The following is an 18,113-nucleotide window of genomic DNA, read 5'->3' on the forward strand; positions in this document are numbered from 1 at the left end:
ATTTAATAAAATAATAAATTCTAAGTCCTTGAGCATATCGCACTAAAAAACGTTACTAGAAGTATCTTTAAACATGCTCATTGATTTTTAATAGAATATCACATTCGTCAAATGCTGGTGGGAAAGTTGATTGGAATTTTTAAGAAATTTCGTCGACACGAAAAATCACATTGAAAAATTTTTTGCCAAGAAACCTGGAACGTTCCTGAACGATAGTCGCGCGAAAGATGAAACAAAGTTATGTAATTCAGTAAATGTATATCGAATCGAAGTGTAAAGAACGAACATTCCGAGCGACCCTTTCAATTTTTTCGATGACTCAAAAAATACAATTTGGAGTGTTGGTTTCTTCGCCTTCAAAGTGTTCAGAATCTTGTATAATAGTTTTCGGCGTGCTCGTATGTACAACGTCTGGGCTTCTTAATGACAGGGATAGCGAACGTAAGAGAAATAAATGAAAGAAAGGGAATCTTGCGTAGCTGGTCGAAATGCATATTCCCATAAATGCGTATTCCCTGCGATCGCAAGTATAAAAATAATAATTTGCAATGTTGAAAAATATTGCATCATTCGTTTTATGTAGTACGTTGAGTTAGGAGTAGATCTAGAGCAGTTTCAGTTTGTTGTTTGCAGAGTGAACGTTATAATTGTTGACTTTGTGCCAGCGGCGAAATAAGAGTAAAACTTAAGAGTCTCGAAACCGACTTATTCTTAAAGGATAAGTAGGTTTGAAAAGCATCAGCATCAGGATGTAAAAACGAATGTTTAAACCGCTATGGTTCTTAAGTTTGGGTGCTGTGAAATTTCTTAAGTATTAGGCTGTTCCAATGGTTTCTTTCGTTTTACAAGGAAATAATAGATGCACAACATTTTTATTTGTAGCAATAGAATAAAATGGATCGTACGGAATTCGATAAAATAATATAAAATAAAAAATGTTGTGCATCTGTTATTTCCTCATAAAATGAAAGAAACTTTTCGGACAAGCTAATAGATCGGTAAAATGTTAAAGTTATGTGTATTCGTAGGAAGAGGTGATGAAAGTGCGTTGAAAGTGCGTTCTATGTCTGTGCGTGGAGACAGAAGATTGAAAATGATAGCAGACGCGGCGAACACGATGTGGATGTTGGAGAGAAAAAAAGTGCGAAGATGTGATTCGCGAACTTATTGGCTGATCAAAGTACGTATACAGTGGCTCACGAAAGTACTCGAGCACACACACACACACACACACATATAAACTACAAACTTTATATGTATACATATATTATCCAGAAACATTAAAATTAAAGTTCATTAGCACCGTATCACGAGAGGCGACTACGTGATTATATTGATAAAACTTGAAAGGCATCTGAAAATGTATGTAAAAGTTACGAGATATTTACTGGAAGCATACTTTTCGCAAAGATATCCATATAGTATTTGAATGGTAAATTATTCGCTATATTAAGGGGAGGGGGCTAAGGTTAATTCGTACAAAAATAAGGCATGTTTTTGTGAATTATTTGTGACGACACAGTTAAAAATCTCTTTATTAAAACGAATAGTAGATTAAAGCATGACATTCGAAGAATATTGTATAAAATTTTCACGGAGAAATATTAAAAAATACGGCAATGACAGCAATTATTTGGACGTGTCTCGGAAAAAAAGGTAGAATTGCGGTGCCCCTGATAACTTGATGCTGGATCATCTGAAATCAAAAAATCAAAGTTCATTCGTTAGGTAACAGTTTTCCGCGGGTAACGCTGGGAGGCTTTTTCGAAATTTCAATTTTTCACTTTTTTGGAACACTTTTTTGGAAATTTTCGCAAAATCGGCTAATTTTCCCTTCAAAGTGTTCCAAAAAAGTGAAAAATTGAAATTTCGAAAAACCCTCCCAGTGTTACCTGGGGAAAACTGTTACCTAACGAATGAACTATGATTTTTTTATTTCAGATGATCCAGCACCCAGTTATCAGGGGCACCGCAATTCTACTTTTTTTCCGAGACACGTCGGAATAATCGCTGCTATTGCCGTATTTTTTAATATTTCTCCGTGAAAATTTTATACAATATTCTTCGAATGTCATACTTTAATCTACTATTCGTTTTAATAAAGAGATTTTAACTGTGTCGTCACAAATAATTCACAAAAACATGCCTTATTTTTGTACGAATTAACCTTAGCCCCCCCTTAATAAGCCACGATATTCAGCGAGGCACTAGTTGTATGTTTCAAACTATTATTCATGTTGTATGCTAATTTTCCTCCAGGTGTTTGCGATAAATGTCTCGTAACTTTCACGTTTATTTACGAATTGGTTTCAAATTGTATTATTACATCTAATCACGATAGTTGTGCCTCATTGCAGGACTAACGAAATTTCAAAAAGTCCCCTTTAATGCACGTAACACAACAACACAAATTTTTTGCGTAGATGTTCGAATATTTTCATCGAGACCAATCCAAGATTCATGGAGCTGGGAAGCTACTAATAAAATGTATGCAATAATTGGTTCATTGTACTTACCAGATATTCGATCTTCGACTATAATTTGTATAAATCTTGTATTTTCTATTGTTGTTCCCAGTTGTTCCATGTTTGTTCTACGTTGTTCCAAAGCAAATAATGATTTATTTCAAAAGATCTTGGAAGCAACCGCAAAAGGTTGCACTGTTCACCCGCCCTGCATTTCTTAAAAATCGAACGTATTTTACATATTTTACATTAGAAGATGTCCCTCAACGTGTTCAATGGTTTTAGCTGTTCTAGACATTGTTCCAAAATATCGTTTCAATATCGTACTTAGTTTAGGAAAAAATTAGCCAACGCTAACATCCGTAACACAATGGATATTTCTCTTTATTTTAACAACAATAATGTACAGGCAAAGGGTTCTTCTTTTGGAACACGTACTTACATCCCTAGAACAACTCGGAATAAAAATTTGAACACCGTAACACAAACACAATGCTGACTTTACTCTCGCCTCGACAATTTCCATTCTCGGGAAAGTTGATAAAACGTCGTCAACGAGGGACTGAAACATTTCGTCGATTGAAACTGTCGTTGAAATTGAATTCTTCCAACAAAAGGAAAATTATACAGAATCGTAGACGGTAAACGGGATTGCTGTAAATCTTACTTGAACTGTTGTCGTACTTGTAGCTATTTAAGAACGATAGCCGAGAAAAATAACTTTGAGCGAATGGAAGATTTATAGGTACTCGTAAAGTTCCAAACTTGTTCGACCAGTGTTTAAATTCTACTTAACACTTTACCGATCGATAGCCGATTAATCGGTTTTCCGTCACCGATGCTTACCAACCGATAGCCTATTAATCGGCTTTTTGTCGCCAACAATCTTTCTCGTTATTTGAGCAGTAATTTGTTATTTAGTACTAAGGTACCTTGCTCGGTTGCGTCAGTTGCGTTGCTTTGAAAGCTCCCACAGTTTTATATTAATTTGAAAAACGTACCGTTCGCAATGAACAAAAAGAATGATATTGGAGAATCTAAACCGAAACAGAGCCGGCGCTAGGGAGAATCTGCGCCTGAGATGCCGGTCGGACGTGCGTATGCTGTTGAATCGTTAGCGGTCGGTAAAGTGTTAAGAATACCTTCTTTATCTGCAAGTATCCGTATAGGGTTCGGATATGTCGCGTTTAGCTTCTGCTGGAGGTTTCGAATTCATTCGATGAACGTTCGAACCTGTTTGCGACTACTTGAGGACATCGTTAACGATCACGCTAATACAAGAAACGAACACATGAATATATAACGTACGAGGTGACCGATAAAGTTAGAAGGCATAACACTAAAGAATTATTTGATTAATTTTGGAATGATCTTATGAAGAAAGCTGTTGATACAACGTGTATAATAGAAGGCCAATACGTAAACAGAAATATAACACAAAAGTTCGTTTCATTCAGAATTCTTTATTCGAAGAATCTTTTGCAAGATCGTTAACAATCGATAAAGGGAAAACACTGTTTATAAAAATCTCATCGGTTTAGTAATTCATCCTTTCTTTTTCGTAAGGACGATTGTAAATGTACACGTCCTTGAAGAACATGTTAGGAATGGTGTAGTTCCATGCGAACATGGGTCTGTCCAATGGGAATCCGAATGGCATGTTGTCGAACATCATTTTTCCATACAGAGGCATTTCGTACGAGTTCATGCTGTTTTCTTCCAACGAGCTCAGGAAGAAGAACATCTTGTACCTTAAACCTTCTGGTTTACCACTTGGCAGAGTGAGGCGTTCTGGGAAACCGAACATCCTTTCGGAGTACGTGAACGGCTCGCTTCCACTGATTGCCTTGTTCAGTTTGTCGTAGTATATGTCACTTGACATCATGCCAGGTGCAGTGGTGAGGGACTCCGAGCTGCGACGTTCGATGCTGTTGCTTCCAGAATGGACTGTGAGAGTAAACAGAAGGCTCGATTGAACATCGATCTTTAATTTTCTAATAGTAATAATAATAATAATAATAATGAAGGTAGAAAACAGCTTGCTTCATCGCGTACTGTCTTCTCGCATCGATCAAGAACTAAAGAGGTTCTTTAAGCTTGATTGATCAAGTTAGCTGTTTTTGACGAGTATACTCGTCATGAAGAAATTGCAATATTTTGTGTTACGACGAGTCCTACCAGTAACAAAATTAAAAAAACAGTCATTTCGTTGCAACTTAATTCTATATCGTGACAGCCACGCAGACTCTGTGTTGGACGAGTATACTCGTCATCGCTTACTTTTTGCGATACGTTTGTGGCGGATCGGTATCAATAGGACGCCGACAGGTCGAGGCATCAACGCGGGTACCAACCGCCAACACCAGAGGGCTACGACGACAACGAGTCTATCTCGCTAGCGGTCGAATATACGGGCGAATGATACAAATACCGCACCTAGCGAGACTCTCTCTATGTGTAAGACAGGGGCTACCAGGCATAACCTTACTAGCGAGTCCACCGATAGTCCCGGGACGAAACGCAAACCTCTCTTTTCATCTAGCAGCGATTCATCCGCGACACGTTTTAGGCTCCACGCTTTCCAAAGAGGTCGCAACAGCTAACTGGTGTTAACACTAACATTACCAAGCCCGGTCAAATGACCGGTTTCAAAATTTAATTTAAAATTGTACATTGGTCGTTATTTTCTTCGTTCATCTAACTTTCTGCAAGTTCTTACATTAACGAAAATCGAGAAATTGATTAACCAGATAATATAAAGAATTTACATAAAGTTAGAAGAAGAAAAGGAGTAACGATGAATGTACGACTTTAAATAAATTTTGAAATTTGACCGGGACTGATAAGATTAGCGTTAAATAGCATATTGGATAATATATTATTCGTACGGAGAATAATAAAGAAAAATAAACAAGATACTAACGGTTCACGGCGAATCTGTCCATTTCCACGAAGTAGTAATGGTACTTCTGTAAGTAGATCATATCCTGTTGCACCTCGTCGAAGGCTGGCCCAAGGAAGATTCTCAGCATTCCCTTCATTTCTTTGTCGGAATTGATGTTGATTTTGTAGGTGAACGGCTGGTAGTTGAGGCAAGCGCGTCGTGCCTTCAGACGAAGGTACATTCCACCCTTGAAGCTATCCACTGATACTGCATTACTGATCAGAGTGTCGCAGGTGTCGAAGTACGTGTTCAGTTTGTCGATATTCACGGATTCGAATTTCACACCTGGCACTTGCAGTTCGCTCTGAGAGTACTGAGGCTGGAATTTCTTGTATCTGCGCGAACATAACGCGTAACAATTAGTAAGAGGCAGAAAATACATAAAACTTTTCAAATTACTGTAACGAGTAGTTGAGATTAATTGTAATTGCAGATATTCGTGCGTACAGATGATTATTATCTAATAAGACGTATTTAAACCGAATCTTACGAAAGATACTGATAAATTGATTGAAAAGTTTGTTACAGGATAGCAAAAATTAGCTCTTCGTCGAGACTTCTGCTTGTAACGATACGAATACGTTAATAACGATCTGATGTCGTTTACATATCTTTCTGACATCTTCTAAACAGCCAACATACCTGAAGAAGTAAGTCATGATCTTTTTGTAAAGCATATAGAATGCCGGATCTCTCATGCTGGTACAGTAGGATTGCAGGACGCTGGGGATCACCTTGTTCTTGTTGTAGAAGTCGAAGTTGAAGCCAAGGATGTCGCGTGCAAGTGCGTCGTACATGCCGTAGAATCTGGTGTTGCAAGAGTCTACATTCCCTTCTATCACGTTGCCGAGTATGTTCAAACCTTCCGATGTGTAGATGTCTACCTTCTTTCCATATTGGTCTATCAGATAGCCAGAGTCGATGGCGTCCATTATACGCAACTCCAGGGCATTGATTTCCTGGAGAATCGAACGTGCACTTTGAATTTTCATTTTACTCTTCGTATCAGACATCACGATCGTTATTTTTGGAAGATTCAACGTATACTTTGAATTTCCTTCTTTGTTACTTATATCGGCCGTTGTTGGCATGTTTTGCCCCTGCTAATAATTCTTGCAAAGTAAATAATTTGCCTTTTATCGACGATGGCTTTGTGAATTGTATTATTGAAATTTTTTCAGTTTAAACTGAAGGTTGTCAGGTTTTAAGTAAGTACTAGCTGTTTTTCTTGGAATTAACTTAGTCCTAAAGAAGCAAACTTTTAAGCTTGTTGTTATTGAGATAAAATGTAACACTCACCTTAAGATACTTGTGTTTATAATAGGGTAGAGCCGAATATCTGTCTCTTTGTGGGAAAGGTATGCCATTGGGGTACATCATCGTGGAGAAGTATCCAGGGTAGATTGACTTGTTCCAGTCGAAGTCCTCTATCTTACCAAGGTCGTTTGACATTCGTTCAAGGAAGTACCTAGCCAATAATTGCTGGTGGATGAAATAATAAAATTGTCCACGTATCTCTTTAGGCATGTTGTATTTGCTGCTGGACATCCAGAAGGGGAATATCTGTCGGATGTAGTAGTAATACGCGTTCATTCCGATATCCTCCATGAAGTAGTCGAGTTTATATTCGTCGTCCATGTATGGCATCATGTAACTGCTCGAGTAGTTGGCGGTCACTACGTAAGTTTCGATGTTGCCCATTCCGGCACCAGTTCCTGAAAGAAGAAGGTTGACTTTATTTATTTCAAATCGAAGGATGGGGACTTTTCCAAGACTTTCCGCTATTAGAATCTTTATAAAAAATGTCCTTTGTTCCCTGTTCTATATTTTGTAGATTCTCGTTTAGGAGAAAACAGGGTCTGAATATGTTATTTGAAAAATAGATTGCTACTCACGTATTAGACGAATCATTTGAAATTCAATTTCAGATTGCTATTGTGGCGGATCGGTATCAACAGGACGCCGACAGGTCGAGGCATCAACGCGGCGCAACACCTCCCGGGCGATCCGCTGGTACCAACCGCCAACACTAGAGGGCTACGACGACAACGAGTCTGTCTAACTCGCTAGCGGTCGAATATACGAGCGATTGATACAAATACCGCACCTAGCGAGACTCCCTCTACGTCTAAGGCAGGGACTCCCGGGACTACTGACGAGTCCACCGGTAGTCCCGGGACGAAACGCACGACTCTCTTTTCATCCGCCACACTATTTTCAACTACTCTATCTAACTACTCTATATGTAACTAGTAATATGTAACATTTACTCTATAACTATACTGTAAAATAGAAAGGTATAGCTACCTTGAGACATCTTCAAGTGCTGTGCTTCTTGTATCACGCTTGAATCGAAGAAATAGTTAGGGTAGATCTCGTAGATCGCTGGCAGTCTCATGTATTTGCAGTCGCTTCTGTAGAACACGGCAACGGAGAACGCCGTAGTGAACATGTCGCTGTTCATGCGAAGTCGGGCCCAACAAGCAGTTTTGTAGAACGTTTGGAAGTCCTTGGCGTTGTAGAACAACTCGAACAGCATTCTCATTTCGTACATGTGCTCGGTGTTGAATGGTGTGAAGATGGCATCACGGACAAGGAACATTCCTTGCTTGTACCACCAAAAGAACTTTTGTACGACATTCTGAAACAAGTAGATGCAAGACATACGTAATGTTCAAAAATTAGGATATATTGTAACAACAATTATTACTACGATACGTCCATCGTAGTAGAAATTAATGCATCATGATCGATTGTCATTTTAATCGAATGTTGTTAAATTATAATGGTTAAACGTTCGGGATCGATTCGATGAAATGGTAGCAGGTATAACTCATCGAATAATTATAGCTACGGTCATGAAACCGTGAACATGGAGGAATCACCTTGTCTTTGTACATGTCCATATTTGTTTCCATGTTGTAGTTCCTTCCTATGTCATACCATTCAGCATCGCTTAGGTCTGCCTGTCTAACGTACAGCAACAGATCGAAGATCTTCTTCTGCTTATGGAGGAAGTCCATGTCGGCGGTGCGACTTCCGGAGAACGATGTGCTCTGCGCTACGCAAATAGCGACTAGCGCCGCTAATAAAGTCAACTTGAACATCCCCGCGATGAAAATTCGGCTACACCCTGGATTCAGTTGGTCGCTGTGTACCGGTTGACGATCCACCGCGTGCTTTTATACTTATTCGGAATACAATAATCACGCTGAACCTCTGACCCACATCATGCTCACGGAGATACTGTGTGTCATCAATATTCCTGTATATTTGTACGGTTGATTATTAACAGGCACATCCGTCGAAAGGAAAAGATTCGACATAGGATTGTGCGCCAATACGATTTCCATACGTTTGAAACTGGCACGTGCAATCGTATAGCGATCAGTTTACGTCTACTTGAAATATTTCGATTCCTAGTAGGATACAGTCGATTATCTTCGTATTTTATTTCTGGGAAAAATTTTGTAATCTCGAGATGCACGGAGTTAATCTTGTTGCGATCTTTAAGCTTCTACCAATACGTTACAAATATTCTTGTTAATTTTCTATGAAATTCATTATTATTGATTATTATTACGTATTTATACGATGCATTATTTATGTTACTTATCTTATTACTTGTTTCTAGTGGCTGATTTAAACCTGTGGCAGGCTGAAGTCATCGTACCGATCACGTCGATCATAATCGATGTTTAAACCAATAGAAGATCAATATTTAAAGATCCTTGGCTAATCTACCAAATTTTAATATTTACCTAGACGGTGAATATCAATTTCACGAGTAGTAATTAAAATACTCGCGATGCAATGACCAATTGAAAACTGCCTTCGACACTCCCCTGGTAAGCGTGTCTCGTTGCAGGACCTAATTATATTTCACGCATTTAAAAAAACGCAAGAATCGTCCGAAGAATGTTTCAGAATGAGCCCATTGATTATTCAATTGACGTTTCGAATATTCTAATGACTATACGTGTTGATTCAACGAACATCGTTTTGGTCAAACTAGAACTTTATCCCAGTCTGTGTATTTTATGTAATCCTGATAGTCGTTTAGTAATCTAAAAAGATGACAAGCACTTTTGGGAGCCTCGTTATAGCATTATTAGAGTCAAGGTAAATACATTTATTTCTTATTATTATTCGTTACGTATTCCTGTCTACTTTTTTATTAAGCATTGTTAATGGAAACAGTTATTAATCATCTGTGTTCTACTTTCTGTTTCTTTCTAATTAAATCGTAGAACGTTTCAGTCACTCTATTGTGAATTTTTCAGACTGCCCCACTACCTTAGCTAACGTAAAGAGAGTTATTTGAATGGAAAATTCTTCTATGATCTGGCAGCGAGTATGTTCCTCCATGTATGTTTAACATTATATCCTTCTCTTCGTAGAACAATAAACGCTTCGAAATTGAAGTATAAATTTTGTAATCAAATCATTCGAACGTATATTATATAATTCACGATATTTAATGAATAAATAATTTTTTTTTTCTTTCGTTATTTGCAGCTACATCAATGAAGCAATATTACGATTATTAGGGCGTTTTACTTAATTCAGTAATTCTTATATTGATCCGCAATCTTTTAAATTATTCTCTATGCTGGCTTTTATACTGAATTATTTTCTATACGCAGAATGTATCTCTGTCGTTTCTTAAATCGAAGTATGAATTTCTAATCTGATCAAGTGTATCAATCAAATGTATATTGTACATGTAGCTTAAGATATCAAGTAAAAGTACGCCGAGGACTGACAAATTTCCTTACACGAACGAACGTAAGACGATCTAAGCGATAAAAGGGATACAATGATCCTCGGAACCAATGACACAGGTCCATAGAAATTTGTTAAATTACTTCTATTAACTATAGAAACAAAATATATATTAATAACGTGGAAAGTAATTAAAACGGATTGGCGTATCTGTTTCTCACATTTCTGTCGGTTTTTTTTATCTCAATAATATTCAATGTCGCAAACGAATATGTAATTCACGGGTCAGTGAATAAGTAAATAACATTTGTCTCTTAATTGCAGAGCGTGACGTGGATTAAAGGCAAAATACGAGCACGAGAAGTGTTATTGTTTGAATAGATTAATGTGAGAATAACAGGCATATGGAAAAACACTAAAGTTAATGGAATGGATTTCACAGACTTTTACGGAACGGTATGTTGAATGTAAAAAAAAAGAAGGAAAAAATAATTATATTTGTCGCTTGATTTCTGTTTTTTTGTAAACGAAATAGAATTATACTATTTTCGAAAGTTTATTAATTAATATGGTGGCCATATGATAAAAATGTCATAGTATTGTTTGGGTTAAGAATAATGTTGAAATAGGATTTATCAGAAGTCAAACATTTATTCGTACATAATCTTGTAAATGGCAAAATAAGATTGTGTAATAAATAAAAGAAGAGGGAAGATAAAATGAGAATATTTTTCTGTAAGACTTATACTACAATAACATTATTTATATTTGTATTATTATTGTATAATATTATCTGTTTTTATTATTCATGTTTTAATATTAAGAAAATATATTAACGAAAATTATGCTTAACTTGATACTTTTCGTTGATTTATCTTGTTAATATTAAATCATGGATAGTACGAATAAATAATATTATGAATATTATCATATTTACAGAAAATATTAGAATATAATTAATTAAACATTTATTATTAGACAGCGTTTAATTATTTTTGCAAAAATATTAAATACTGTACTACTTCTAGTAAGAAATAAGAAGAAGATAAAGATAAACATTTTTCTTAATAATCATCTATAAGATTATTAGTTAATTCTTTAATTTCATTATTCCATTATTTTGGACATACTTTCGTTAAAATAAAAATACTTTCGTAGAATAAATAAAATACACATAGGTGTATAATTTCGTTATTAATTTAATTGATAAATATGGTGCATAAGGTCAATGTCTTGAACATTCGATTCAAGGGAAAATTTCGTACACCTTATCTGCTGCACTGATAAGTAATGAAATTATACATACATACACACTTTTACTTCAAGTCGGTAACTAAAGCAACAATTCTACAATTATGTTATAATGCAAACTTATAATACTAACCGACATTTATAAATTGTATATTGAATTGTAATATGTGAAACGTTAGATCTTGTTATATTAATTTTGTTGTAGTACATATGAAAATTTAATGTTTATAAATATCACATTTTTATTTAATGTGTAACTAAATTCAGTTTGTTTACAGCAAAAATGTTATCTATTTATTTTATTAGTCATTTTGAATACATAAATATACTTCTTTAAAAATCCAAAATAGTAAGATTTATATATGAACATATTAATTTGGTAAAAGGTAAGGTAATAAATCATAATACAGAGCATATGATACAAAATTAATATACTATGATTCATTATTACTATTATTACTACCACTACTGTTATAATGGTGATTAAATATATAGATTTTTATGTTTTTTTATTAAATATTGCTTCAAAACTAAGTGCTGAATATTTTCCAAATAAGAATATAGGAGCAAAATTATTTTAAATTAATTTAAATTAAATTATTTTCTATCTCTTATAAAATTGAATTATATTTGAAATAAATTTCATTATATAAACCTTAATCTATAAATAAATGGAATATTTTCTTGAATTTATTTCAGTATCAAAAACTTTTACCTCAAGAACTATATAGTTTCTAATTCGAAACTAAGTAACGATTTCATACACTAAAATTACAAGATATTTTATTTAAAATATTACTTATTTTAGATATCAAATCACTTAATATTTTGAAGACGGGTAATAAAAACTTGTGAGAAATGCACCTTCCACTTTCAGAGAAAGACATAATTCTAGCATCCTCTGAGTATGCTAATATGGCCATAGCACTTAAAATGATTATTGAAAGATTACAAAATAATGTACAATGCCTACATAGGCATGAAACTTTTGAAAACAGCTTGTTACCATGGGTGACAGAGATGCAGGATCGCTTAAAAGAATTTGAGTTGTATGCTAGAGTAAGTTATAGTTCTTATGCCCTATTTACAGAAGTGAATCATTGTTAAATCTACTTTAACTATACTTTTAAATGATGGTAAATAATGGTGAATTAATATCATTATTTAAAAAATGAGGGAGAGTTTTATTATGGTAAATAATTAAATTTATATAAATTTGCTTAAAATTATTGTTATTACTTATTACAAATATATCAATAAATAAGTTACATACAAATATTTTCTTATTTATGTTTATTAATTTTAAATTGAAAATCACAATGAAGTCAGAATTGATTGTGTTGCTCTTTTTTTTACAAATTGATTATATAAAATATAACATGAAACATAAAATATTTCAAATTACATAAAAGAACATGTATTTCAAAATATTACAATGATAACCCAGGGAATTTTCCTAAAATAAATTTTTTAAAATACACTAAAATTAAAATCAACTAATTTCTATGAATATTGCATATGTACTTTTAGAAAGTTACCACACTCAGAACATTCTTGGATCCTAGTAACTATCTATACATTTTGCGATCACCTGTGACTAGAGATAAACAACGCAGCAACATACCAGTGTACAATATCACATTTCCAAAGCACGAAGAAAATAAATTATCCTCTGCATTGTATAAAATGAAGAAGAAATTTAAACGAAGATGCACAGGTAAAAACTTAGCTAAAAGTTCTGTCTGTGGAGCAAAGCCAATAGAATATTCATAAGACATTACTTAATGAAAAAAAGTACGTCTAATATTTAATATATTAAAAAATACCACTGGTTCAATAAATATAAATATTTCATACAAGTATAAATGTGAACTATTTCTTTCTACATCTTTTATATACATAATAATATTCAAATCTTTTCCTGTAAAACACTACAGTCCTTAATTGAATTTATAATCCAATAATTATCAATTACCAGTCCCAAGTAAGAAGAAGAACAAAATGTTATAAAAACATAATTACAATTTTGTTCTAAATTTTTTCATATTCATTTTCATATTTTTCATATTCAAATACTATTCCATACAATTATACGTCACTTTATTGTCCGATTTTTTGGAATGTGACAAGATTATATCACATGCTTTGCCAAGAATTATCAAGCTATTTAAGATCTTGAATGTCACCAGAATAAAATAGGCTAGAAGCAACAAAATTATATTGGCTGGTTGAACAGGTGGTGTAATAGTCGTACAAAGAACTCTTCCTATTGCAACTCCTAGAGGAAGGGGAATAAAACCCATCCTACGGGCTACTACATCTGATGGATCAGAGAAGGCGCTCTCCTGCCGAGTTTGAGCCATATCATAGGCTACTTTAATAGTATAATCTCTGTATACTGTTGAATGAAGTTCATTGAAACGAGTTATAAAGGCGTGTTTAACCTATTGTAGAAAGTAATTCGATAAATGACTTAAAAAGACAAGTTTCTTTCTGATGGTTATCTCTGAAAACTATGATAATCTATTTACCCAATCTACAAGGACTTCAGCAGAAAGCAACATTATACAATCTGGAAGAAGCACTGCGAGTCGTTCAGCTTTCCATGCATATTCCTTCATTGTTTGAAGATTTACAGCAAGAAGGAGCATCATTAAATGAAAACGTTCCCTTACGTCTGCACAAGATAGTTGAAAGAGATTGTTCTTGTCAAATTTCTTAAATACAGAACCTTTCAATTCTACAAACTGAAATAGAAGTTCATGCAATAGCATTATTATGTTCCACTGTAGAATGTGTGTTTCTTGATTTTTCTTATTATTTTTATACAAATAACTTTTTTTATTCAATTCTTTTAAAAATGCTCTATGGAGAGTAACATATTAGTAATGACTTACATTATTAGACATCATTATAGTGAGCAGAGCTTTGTTGCTACTGTTTATAGCAACATTCAAAGTTGTGGCTTGGAAAAGTACCAAAATACTGTGTAATACTATGAAAGTAAATATTGCATAGGAAAATATTAAAATCATTTATATCTCAATATAATGCACTCCATATAATATAACTGAAATATTTTCAATTTTTAGTGATAATAATGCACTATAAAGTTTGAAATGAATTGTAATTACTATTTTGATATTTTCAAGGTTAAAAGGTCTTAAAAAATTTGAGTTATACAATTAATACTTTCAATACTGTAGTTGTAATAGTGCTTTAATTTAAACATTCATTAAAATATAGAAAACTAATATCTTCAGTAATAAACCTAAATCAAAACCTCATAGATTCTAATAAATCTTCCAAAGTAATATTAAATGTAGTACAAAATTCTCTCCTACACCCAATGTTTATAGAAAGGATACAAACATAGGTAAAAGCAAACAATAGATGAGGTAGGATGCCCAAATGTTGAGATCTTGCTTGTGACTTTGATCTAGGCTCTGTAGCTGTCCACAAAAGGGCATCTATTATATCTTGCCCAAAAGCACTGAATAATTTATCACCGACTTCCAACATATTATAAAATATGTAGAGTTTTATCACAGACTGACTTTTCACCAAATGGTACATCATCGAAGTGTCAACCTTCCATGTAGCTGCCCAACAGCTGATCACCACGATTCCTTTTAAAAGGTCACACATTTCTGCTGGTCTTAGGTATCGTTCTCCAACTCTTAAATCCCTCTTCTTTCTAGACCATAAATTTATTTTATATAGAATAGAATATGTGTAATCAAATTTTAATGTGGTATGAATGAACATTTGGGAGTATTTATGAATAGCTTTTGTCCCTTTTATGATTCATTATTTGTATAAATCTATAAAAAGTGATACTTAGCAATTGACCCAGGCTATATGAGCATAATAAATAAGGCAGATATTTAGGTGATCCCATTTAGCTGAGCCACCTTGTATATTACTTTAACTTTCAATCAATATCAATTTTGTTTTTCTACACACTTTCATATGACTTTATTTTCCTGATATCTGTGGATATTAATATCTTCCTTAGATGTATATATGACAATGTTTTTGTTTAGATATTCTATTGCATATATATGACATTGTCAATCTTGAACATGTTAACCAATATAAATATAAATTTACCCAAGACAATGCCATAGGGGTCTTGTAACCATTGTCCATAGTGCCATCATGAATCTTAGTGGTAAAAATGTATAAACAAATAGAAAAGAATCTGCACACTGCAACAGAAAATTGTTCTATTATACACTTATCTTTAACACACATACATATATATGACATAGAAGAACATTAATCTTAAATTCATGAAAGCATTAAGATTATGTGAAATACTATAAAAAATAATTAGATTACTTTTACAAACTGCATATTAAACTTATTTAATACTTATAAAGAAACATTCCATATATGCGTACTTGCAAAAATCCATAGGCCATAAATTTTTCAACTTCTTTTGGAATTTTCATAAATGAATAAAGTTTTTCTCTCCTTGCAGAGAAACTTTCCTCATCATTCTCTAACTGATAGCCTCTTGTTAATTCTGTTCGTAAAAATTGTGTAAGAGACACACCTGTAATGACAATGAAAAACATTTATAATATAAAAATTTACAAAAAAAAAGAAAAGATTGCTTTTAGAACCTATATTTCTTAAACATTTTTATTCTTCTTAGTAAGCACCATAAGCTCTTAAAGTCTTAGTTCCCTCATTTTATAACACTCTGTACATTATTACGAAAAATTTATAATTTCATGTTAATAAACAATTTACCAAACAGATGACAGTTCAAACAAAATTACCTGGTTTTCTATGCTGATATTCCCCAACGTTTAATTGGGCTTTCATATCTTGAATTTTATTAATATGACTATCCAATTGTTTCGTAGGTTTAATTTTTACGTACGTTTTATCAGTATAACTTCGCCAATTTTCTTCGGTATTCATTTCTGCGTGTTTTTTTATTATTATTTCCTAACCTCAAAATTTCTCGTTTCACTATAGGACCGCTTTTAACTTTAAATTTCTCGTCTCCTGTTGATTTATTCCGAATTATTTAAATTACTTCTTTACTTCTAAATCTCGATTCGCCGATTATGTAAAGGATCAAGTTATAATTTTCTTTGCAAAACATTATATAAATTAAAATCGCTCTATATCTATGAACATGAACTAACACGGACGAATAAGAACATTTAGCATAAAAATAATGTCTCTACCTATGGATCGTTTGCGTAACTGACGTTTATATTGAACTTTTTGCAATATTGACCCTCAAGCGTTTTTTAAAGTGTTAATTGTTTTATATTATTCTTGTATCTTGGATTTATTTTATTTTGTTTTGATTCATCTTATTACATAATAAAGAATTCATCGATAGTACAAATTACTATTACAAAGTAATATATAATATGTCGTATGCTATGTACTATATAATATAATATAATATGTTACTATACTCAAGTACTAATTACTGAATGTAACATGTTTAGTCTGTAATTGAAATATACGTATTAGAAGATACATTATATTATAAAAATAATTTGATAGCTACAATTTTTAAATAGAAAATAGATATTTATCTAATCTAAATTTATCAGTTTGCTAAATAATATCTTATAACCTTCAAATGTTTAAATATAAGTTAATCATTTACTGTATGCTAAGTTTGAATTTATAATGTAACTCATAATATACTATTACTAATTATAGCTTAATATAAATAATACTACTTAATAAGTAATGTAATATAAATAAATAATATATATAAAAAATATATATATATTTATATAAAATATAAATAAATATTAATAAAATGATAAGTTACAGGATATAGGTTATAAACTCATTTATAATAAATTTCACAACTTTGACTGAAGTAGTTGAAATAGTTGAGATGTAACTTATAAAATTTATATGTATAACATGCTTTATTACTGAATTTACTCTTGTTATGCAAGAGAATTTACTACTGGTACAGTAAATTTATATATGTAGCATAAACATACAGATATATAAAATAATATAGAATATTAATTTGACATTTTGTGATGAGAAGTTTACGTCTCTGAATATCATAGTTTTCTTCTCTACAACTTGTACGAAGTAAACTACCGCCCATATGTCGTTTGGATTAAGGATTACTGTGCACTCCTTTGCTTAGGCGGCTATAGCCTTTCTTTCGTGTAAGGAGGTTTGCTCGCGTCAGGGATATTTTGTCCGATTTTTAATTGCTAATAACTAAAAAACAAAGCCAAAAACGCAATTTCTTTATTCTTAATTTTCGTCTTATTTCGGCATCAAGAATCACCCCTTAAATTATGAAAAATCTGTAGCCAAATACCCTGTTTATATGAACTTGTGGTAGATATAAAGATTATACATATATAAAATATCGTAAAAATAGTCATCTTTATGCTTCCTATTTATTAATCAATTTCGTTTAATTAAATTAAATATGACACATATTAAATTGCTAATATGTAATTAGTGCAGGTAATTACATTTCAAATCCTTAAATTTTCTTCGTCCAAAATAAACATATTATCACACGTGTGTTTACTTTTCACGTGCATACTTTTCTTTGTTTGGGATATAATATATTCGTTCACTTTATTATTGAAAAAGTAAAAGGTTTTCATGAATCTTATGACTCCTATTCGTACACAGTTGACTTACCTCACGCCCCGCCTCTTCCATTGAAATTGAGGGGGCAAGCTACACAGCAGTTGTATGTCGAA

General features: G+C 32.9%; 3 protein-coding genes across 12 annotated transcripts; 1 reads left to right on the plus strand and 2 right to left on the minus strand.

Moving 5' to 3' along the window:
* The first annotated feature begins 265 nt into the window (after window positions 1-265).
* On the plus strand, window positions 266-13,251 carry LOC143303750 (uncharacterized). Of its 9 annotated transcripts, XM_076625480.1 has the most exons (8): window positions 266-811; window positions 1,029-1,180; window positions 2,424-2,487; window positions 9,044-9,531; window positions 9,693-9,777; window positions 10,459-10,590; window positions 12,194-12,444; window positions 12,916-13,251. In XM_076625480.1, exons 7-8 carry the CDS (start codon window positions 12,244-12,246, stop codon window positions 13,156-13,158), a joined length of 444 nt encoding a protein of 147 aa, XP_076481595.1. In that variant the 5' UTR covers window positions 266-811; window positions 1,029-1,180; window positions 2,424-2,487; window positions 9,044-9,531; window positions 9,693-9,777; window positions 10,459-10,590; window positions 12,194-12,243; the 3' UTR covers window positions 13,159-13,251. The 9 variants fall into 9 exon arrangements, 8 of the variants coding, with proteins under 8 accessions (XP_076481595.1, XP_076481596.1, XP_076481594.1 ...); XM_076625481.1 differs by lacking the exon at window positions 2,424-2,487; XM_076625479.1 differs by lacking the exons at window positions 266-811; window positions 1,029-1,180; window positions 2,424-2,487 and adding exons at window positions 5,636-5,771; window positions 5,928-6,059.
* Hex70c (hexamerin 70c) lies at window positions 3,909-8,516 on the minus strand. Its single transcript, XM_033329397.2, has 6 exons — window positions 8,295-8,516; window positions 7,717-8,050; window positions 6,709-7,124; window positions 6,052-6,368; window positions 5,389-5,744; window positions 3,909-4,412 (listed from the first exon to the last, which is right to left on the minus strand). Exons 1-6 carry the CDS (start codon window positions 8,514-8,516, stop codon window positions 4,003-4,005), a joined length of 2,055 nt encoding a protein of 684 aa, XP_033185288.2. The 3' UTR covers window positions 3,909-4,002.
* Window positions 12,664-16,576, minus strand: LOC117154426 (protein TAPT1 homolog). Of its 2 annotated transcripts, none has more exons than XM_076625468.1 (7): window positions 16,280-16,576; window positions 15,792-15,946; window positions 15,499-15,596; window positions 14,754-15,082; window positions 14,283-14,380; window positions 13,917-14,132; window positions 12,664-13,829 (listed from the first exon to the last, which is right to left on the minus strand). In XM_076625468.1, exons 2-7 carry the CDS (start codon window positions 15,840-15,842, stop codon window positions 13,461-13,463), a joined length of 1,161 nt encoding a protein of 386 aa, XP_076481583.1. In that variant the 5' UTR covers window positions 15,843-15,946; window positions 16,280-16,576; the 3' UTR covers window positions 12,664-13,460. The 2 variants fall into 2 exon arrangements, with proteins under 2 accessions (XP_076481583.1, XP_033185289.1); XM_033329398.2 differs by having other exon boundaries at window positions 16,176-16,576.
* Window positions 16,577-18,113: the final 1,537 nt, after the last annotated feature.

Source organism: Bombus vancouverensis, chromosome 16 (assembly GCF_051014615.1).
Source record: "Bombus vancouverensis nearcticus chromosome 16, iyBomVanc1_principal, whole genome shotgun sequence".
Lineage (NCBI taxonomy): Eukaryota > Metazoa > Arthropoda > Insecta > Hymenoptera > Apidae > Bombus > Bombus vancouverensis.

What these genes read in the sequence shown, in the direction of transcription:
- Hex70c (XM_033329397.2), bottom strand. Translation starts at nt 8,516, where the DNA reads ATGTTCAAGTTGACTTTATTAGCGGCGCTAGTCGCTATTTGCGTAGCG. An exon ending in TGGACATGTACAAAGACAAG is followed by an intron (nt 8,051 to 8,294) that starts GTGATTCCTCCA and finishes TACTTGTTTCAG; the next exon opens with AATGTCGTACAAAAGTTCTT. An exon ending in GCACTTGAAGATGTCTCAAG is followed by an intron (nt 7,125 to 7,716) that starts GTAGCTATACCT and finishes TTCTTCTTTCAG; the next exon opens with GAACTGGTGCCGGAATGGGC.
- LOC143303750 (XM_076625480.1), top strand. Translation starts at nt 12,244, where the DNA reads ATGCACCTTCCACTTTCAGAGAAAGACATAATTCTAGCATCCTCTGAG. An exon ending in AATTTGAGTTGTATGCTAGA is followed by an intron (nt 12,445 to 12,915) that starts GTAAGTTATAGT and finishes ATGTACTTTTAG; the next exon opens with AAAGTTACCACACTCAGAAC.
- LOC117154426 (XM_033329398.2), bottom strand. Translation starts at nt 16,320, where the DNA reads ATGAATACCGAAGAAAATTGGCGAAGTTATACTGATAAAACGTACGTA. An exon ending in TGGCCTATGGATTTTTGCAA is followed by an intron (nt 15,597 to 15,791) that starts GTACGCATATAT and finishes TTTCTGTTGCAG; the next exon opens with TGTGCAGATTCTTTTCTATT. An exon ending in CCCCTATGGCATTGTCTTGG is followed by an intron (nt 15,083 to 15,498) that starts GTAAATTTATAT and finishes TTTATGGTCTAG; the next exon opens with AAAGAAGAGGGATTTAAGAG.